This window comes from Ornithorhynchus anatinus, chromosome 21 (assembly GCF_004115215.2).
Source record: "Ornithorhynchus anatinus isolate Pmale09 chromosome 21, mOrnAna1.pri.v4, whole genome shotgun sequence".
Classification (NCBI taxonomy): Eukaryota; Metazoa; Chordata; class Mammalia; order Monotremata; family Ornithorhynchidae; genus Ornithorhynchus; species Ornithorhynchus anatinus.
In genome coordinates, this window is record NC_041748.1 from 719,393 (window position 1) to 725,955 (window position 6,563).

General features: G+C 57.7%; 1 protein-coding gene across 1 annotated transcript in view; it reads right to left on the reverse strand.

The window, feature by feature from the left end:
• Positions 1-1,621, reverse strand: part of SAMHD1 (SAM and HD domain containing deoxynucleoside triphosphate triphosphohydrolase 1) — a 37,880-nt gene extending 36,259 nt beyond the window's left edge. Inside the window, exon 1 of the mRNA XM_029049548.1 lies at positions 1,459-1,621. Within this exon, the coding sequence (XP_028905381.1) occupies positions 1,459-1,621 (163 nt within the window). The remainder of the gene's footprint in view (positions 1-1,458) is intronic.
• Between the last annotated feature and the right edge of the window lie 4,942 nt (positions 1,622-6,563).

Here is a 6,563-nt window from a genome sequence, read left to right on the forward strand (position 1 = left end):
CCCCCATCCCCCTCTCCTCTCATCTTCCCCTTCACCCCCCTTCCCATCCCCCTCTATCCCTCCCCTCCGTCCTCCCCGGCCCCCTCCTCTCCATCTCCCCCTATTCGTACATCCCATGGCGTTGACCGCGCGCACAGCGCCGTCCTAAGCGTTGGGAAAGTACAGTACGGCAAAAAGAGGGAGACGATCCCTGCCTCACACCGGGTTTAGAGCCTAGGGCGGGGCGGAAGACATCAGAACAAGTCAAGGGGGAGTAAACAGGCCCCCTTCACCCTTCATTCATTCAATCCTATTTACGGGGCGCTTACCGTGTGCGGAGCACTGTCCTAAGCGCTTGGGAGAGCCCACCCCCACCTTCTGGACTAGAAGGCCGGTGGGGACAAGGGTGGTCTCTCTCTCTACCGCTGTGCTGGACCTTCCCAAGCGCTTAGGACAGCGACGGGCACACGGTAGGCGTCGGACGGATGCGGCCGAACGAACCGGAGAGGCCCCTTCCCCGCCCCAGACGAGCTCCCCTCTCCGTCCGCGGGGCCCAGAACCATAATAACGATGACGACGAGCATCACCAGAAGCAGCGAGGCTCAGTGCCAAGAGGCCGGGCCTGGCAGTCCGGGGTCAGGGGTTCTAATCCCCCCCACCCCAGCCTCCTCCACTTGTCAGCTGGGTGACTTTGGGCCAGTCACTTCACTGGGCCTCAGTTCCCTCATCTGTCAAATGGGGATGAAGCCCGTGAGCCCCACGGGGGGGGGGACAACCCGATGACCTTGGCTAATAATAATGGCGGTGGTATCTGTTAAGCGCTTACTCTGTGCCAAGCACCGTCCTAAGCGCTGGGGGGGGGGGATACAAGGTGATGGGGTTGTCCCACGGGGAGGCTGCCGGTCTTCGTCCCCATTTTACCGATGAGGTCGCTGAGGCCCGGAGAATGATAATAATAATGTTGGTATCTGTTAAGCGCCTACTATGTGCCGAGCACTGTTCTAAGCGCATGATGACAATGTTGGTATCTGTTAAGCGCCTACTCTGTGCCGAGCACCGTTCTAAGCGCTGGGGGGGATTCAGGGAGATCGGGCGGTCCCCCGTGGGGCTCGCAGCACTTGTCGGCCGTGTGACCGTGGGCGAGTCACTTCACTTCTCTGGGCCTCAGTTCCCTCCTCTGTCAAAGGGGGATGAACTCTGAGCCTCACGGGGGCCCACCTGATGATCCTGCGTCTCCCCCAGCGCTCAGAACGGCGCTCCGCACGTAGTGAGCGCTTAAATACCAACATTATTGTAATTATTATTTAACCCCCCCCCCCATTTCCCCCGATGAGGCCCAGAGAAGGGAAGCGTCCCCCAGCCGGCGAGAGGCGGGGCGCTTAGGACAGCGCCGGGCACGGAGCGTTGCAGAAAGGCCATCGTCCCGCATATAAGGCGGAGTGGGCGCGCAACCCTGCGCTAAGCGTTGACCCTCCCCACCTCGGACTCGGCTGAGCAGCTGGGGGTCGGAGAAACCGCTCCTCCGGAGGAAGGCGCAGACTTGGAGGGGATCCCACCGCCGGGGGTCGGGGTCGTCGTCGTCCGGGGGTCCGTCGGGGGGCGGGCGGGCCCTCTTGGGGGGCGGCGGGGGGGTCCCGCTCATGACACCCGGCAGGGATGGGGGGCGGGGGGGGGGTCCGACCGACCGGCCGAACCGCTCGCGCAGCCGCACTGCGCTTCTCCTCCCCCCCTCCATGGGGGCGGGGCCTCCTCTCTATTGGCCGGTCCTCCCCCGGGGGGCGGGGCCTCCTCTCCGGGACGTTCCTTCATTCAGTACTATCTATTGAGCGCTTGCGATGCGCAGAGCAAAGTAAGAATCATAATAATGTTGGTCTTTGTTGAGCGCTTACTATGTGCAGAGCACCGTTCTAAGCGCTGGGGTAAACACGGGGGAATCGGGTTGTCCCACGTGGGGCTCACGGTCTTCTTCCCCATTTTCCAGATGAGGGAACTGAGGCCCAGAGAAGTGAAGTGACTCGCCCACGGTCACCCAGCCGACGAGTGGCAGAGCTGGGATTCGAACTCATGAGCCCTGACTCCAAAGCCCGGGCTCTTTCCACTGCGCCACGCTGCTTCTCTAATGTTGGTCTTTGTTGAGCGCTTACTATGCGCAGAGCATAATAAGAATGTTGGTATGTGTTGAGCGCTTACTATGCGCAGAGCATAATAAGAATAATGATGCGGGTCTTTGTTGAGCGCTTATTATGTGCCGAGCATAATAATAATGTTGGTATTTGTTAAGCGCTTACTATGTGCCGAGCATAATAATAATAATGATGTTGGTCTTTGTTGAGCGCTTACTATGCGCAGAGCATACTGAGAATAATGATGTTGGTATTTGTTGAGCGCTTACTATGCGCAGAGCATACTGAGAATAATGATGTTGGTCTTTGTTGAGCGCTACTATGCGCAGAGCATAATAAGAATGTTGGTATTTGATGAGCGCTTACTATGCGCAGAGCATAATAAGAATAATGATGTTGGTCTCTGTTGAGCGCTTACTATGAGCAGAGCATAATAATAATAATAATAATGTTGGTCTTTGTTAAGGCCTTACCAATGCGCCCGAGCATAATAAGAATAATAATGTTGGTCTTTGTTGAGCGCTTACTATGCGCAGAGCATAATAAGAATGTTGGTCTTTGTTGAGCGCTTACTATGCGCAGAGCATAATAAGAATAATGATGTTGGTCTTTGTTGAGCGCTTACTATGAGCAGAGCATACTGAGAATAATGATATTGGTATTTGTTGAGCGCTTACTATGCGCAGAGCATACTGAGAATAATGATGTTGGTATTTGTTGAGCGCTTACTATGCGCCGAGCATAATGAGAATAATGATGTTGGTCTTTGTTAAGCGCTTACTATGTGCAGAGCATAATAATAATAATGATGTTGGTATTTGTTAAGGGCTTACAATGCGCCGAGCATAATAAGAATAATGATGTTGGTATTTGTTGAGCGCTTACTATGCGCAGAGCATAATGAGAATAATGATGTTGGTATTTGTTGAGCGCTTACTATGCGCAGAGCATACTGAGAATAATGATGTTGGTATTTGTTGAGCGCTTACTATGCGCAGAGCATAATGAGAATAATGATGTTGGTATTTGTTGAGCGCTTACTATGCGCAGAGCATACTGAGAATAATGATGTTGGTATTTGTTGAGCGCTTACTATGCGCAGAGCATAATAATAATAATACTGTTGGTATTTGTTAAGCGCTTACTATGTGCAGAGCATAATAAGAAGCAGCGTGGCTCAGTGGAAAGGGCACGGGCTTTGGAGTCAGAGGTCACGGGTTCAAATCCCAGCTCGGCCACTTGTCGGCTGTGTGACTTTGGGCAAGTCACTTCACTTCTCGGTGTCTCGGTTCCCTCATCTGTAAAATGGGGATTAAGATTAAATGGGGATAATGGGGAGCCCCACGTGGGACAACCAGATTCCCCTGTGTCTACCCCAGCGCTTAGAACAGTGCTTGGCACATAGTAAGCGCTTAACAAATCCCAACATTATTTGTTAAGCGCTTACTATGTGCAGAGCATAATAAGAATAATGTTGGGATTTGTTAAGCGCTTACTATGTGCAGAGCATAATAAGAATAATAATTTTTTGTTAAGCGCTTACTATGTGCAGAGCATAATAAGAATAATGATGTCGGTATTTGTTAGGCGCTTACTACGTGCAGAGCACTGTTCTAAGCGCTGGGGGAGATACAGGTAAATCAGGTCGTCCCACGTGGGGCTCACCGTCTTCATCCTCATTTGACCGATGAGGTCACTGAGGCCCAGAGAAGTGACCCGCCCACAGTCCCGCAGCCGACAAGGGGCAGAGCCGGGATTCGAACTCCTGACCTCTGACTCCAAAGCCCGGGCTCTTGCCACTGAGCCCCGCTGCTTCTCTAAGCACTGGACTAAGCGCTGCGAACGGTTAAATGGGTCGGTCCCTGCCCTTTGACCGGCTAATCGGGGGAGACGGACAGACAAGAGGGGGCGGGGCCTCCTCCCGATTGGCCCGGCCTCCCTGGGGGCGTGGCCTCCCCTCGGGGGCGGGACCTCTCCCGTGACGTGTCCTCTAGTGGGGGCGTGGCCTCCTCCCCATTGGCGGGCCCTTCCCCGGGGGCGTGGCCTCCTCTTTAACAATAACGTTGGTATTTGTCAAGCGCTTACTCTGTGCCGAGCACCGTTCGAAGCGCTGGGGGAGACACGGGGAAAATCAGGTTGTCCCCCGTGGGGCTCCCAGTCTTCATCCCCCTTTGACAGATGGGGTAACTGAGGCCCAGAGAATAATGATAATGTTGGTATTTGTCAAGCGCTTACTCTGTGCAGAGCACTGTTCTAAGCGCTGGGGGAGACACGGGGGAATCAGGTCGTCCCACGTGGGGCTCAGTCTTAATCCCCATTTTACAGATGAGGTCAGTGAGGCCCAGAGAAGTGAAGTGACTCGCCCACAGTCACCCAGCTGACAAGGGGCAGAGCCGGGATTCGAACCCATGACCTCTGACTCCAAAGCCCGGGCTCCTTCCACTGAGCCACGCTGCTTCTCCATGTGCAGAGCATGTACTGAGGCCTGTTCTGTACTGTTGTCCATGTACAGAGCATGTGAAGTGAAGTGACTCGCCCACAGTCACCCAGCTGACAAGGGGCAGAGCTGGGATTCGAACTCGTGACCTCTGACTCCAAAGCCCGGGCTCTTGCCCCTGAGCCACGCTGCTTCTCTATTGGCCCGTCCTCCCTGGGGGCGTGGCCTCCTCTCCATGGGCGTGCCCTTCCCTGGGGGGGGCGCAGCCTCTTTATTGGCCCATCCTCCTCTGGGGGCGTGACCTCCTCCCCATTGGCCTGTCCTCTGGTGGGGGCGTGTCCTTCCCTGGGGGCGTGGCCTCTTTATTGGTCCGTCCTCCCCTGGGGGCGTGACCTTCTCCCCACTGGCCTGTCCTCTGGTGGGGGCGTGACATCCTCTCCATTGACGTGTCCTTCCCTGGGGGCGGGGCCTTCTTTTCTATTGGCCCGTCCCCCACTGAGGGCGTGGCCACCTCGCCATTGGCCTGGCCTCCGGTGGGGGGCGTGGCCTCCCCTCGGTGGGCGTAGCCTCCTCTTTATTGGCCAGTCCTCCTCTGGGGGCGTGGCCTTCTTTCTATTGGCGCATCCCCCACGGAGGGCGTGGCCACCTCGCCATTGGCCTGGTCTCCAGTGGGGGGGCGTGGCCTCCCCTCGGTGGGCGCAGCCTCCTTATTGGCCCGGCCTCCTCTGGGGGCGTGGCATCCTCTCCATTGACGTGTCCTTCCCGGGGGCGTGGCCTTCTTTCTATTGGCCCGTCCTCCCCTGGGGGCGTGGCCTCCCCTCTGGGGGCGTGGCCTCCCCTCTGGGGGCCCCCTCTCTAATAATAATAATAATAATAATAATAATAATAATAATAATAATGTTGGTATTTGCTTAGAACAGTGCTGGGCGCCTAGTAAGCGCTTCACAAATACCAACATTATCATTCATTCATTCATTCAATAGTATTTATTGAGCGCTTACTAGGTGCAGAGCGCCGGACTAAGCGCTTGGGATGAACAAGTCGGCAACGGATAGAGACGGTCCCTGCCGTTTGACGGGCTTACGGTCTAATCGACTGCAAGCGCTTCACAAATACCGACCTTACCATAACCGCAACAAGAACACTTGCAATAGTGATGGGATTTGTTTTCAATGCTAACACCACCGGTATCCGTTGGGCGCTCACTCTGGGCCGAGCCCCGTTCTAAGCGCCGGGGGAGACACGGGGGAGTCGGGTCGTCCCGCGTGGGGCTCCCGGTCTTCATCCCCATTCGACGGATGAGGGAACCGAGGCCCCGAGAGGCGAAGCGACTCGCCCGCCGTCCCTAGGCGGGGGCGGACGGCGGGTGCCCCGGAGAGGGGAGAGCGCTCGGTACGTGCCGGGATCGGCGCCTCCCGAGGGGCCCGGCGCTCCGTTCTCTCACGCCTCTCGCACCCGGATCCCCGGCCTCGGAGGCCCCACCCCACCTCCGGGACCGGCGAGCCGGGGCCGGGCGGGGCGGCGAGTCCGCGCGGGGGCGCCGGTCCTGAGCGCCGACCGGGCCGCCGCGTCCTCCCAACGCCTTCTTTCTGCGGGTCCCCGGACTTGGCGTCCCACTCGGCGGCGTACCGAGCGCCCGCGCGGCGGGTGGGGGTGCCGTACCGAGCGCCCGAACGGAAAGAGCACGAGCCGGGGACTCGGAGGTCGCGGGTTCGACTCCCGGCCCCGCCACCCGTCGGCCGCGGGACCGTGGGCGAGTCGCCTCGCTTCTCCGGGCCTCGGTTCCCTCGTCTGGAAAACGGGGACGAGGACCGCGACTTCCCCAAGGTCCCCCAGCAGACCGGGGGGGGGCGGGGGCCGGGATTAGAACCCGTGACCTCCGGGCTCCCTCCCGGGTCCGCCGCGCCACGCCGCGGGCGGGTGTCGCTCCTTCGCCGTCGCGTTCACCGTGCTTACCGACCTCTCCCCGGCGCTTAGTACAGTGCTCCGCACGCGGTGAGCGCCCAATAAGTAACAGGATGAGA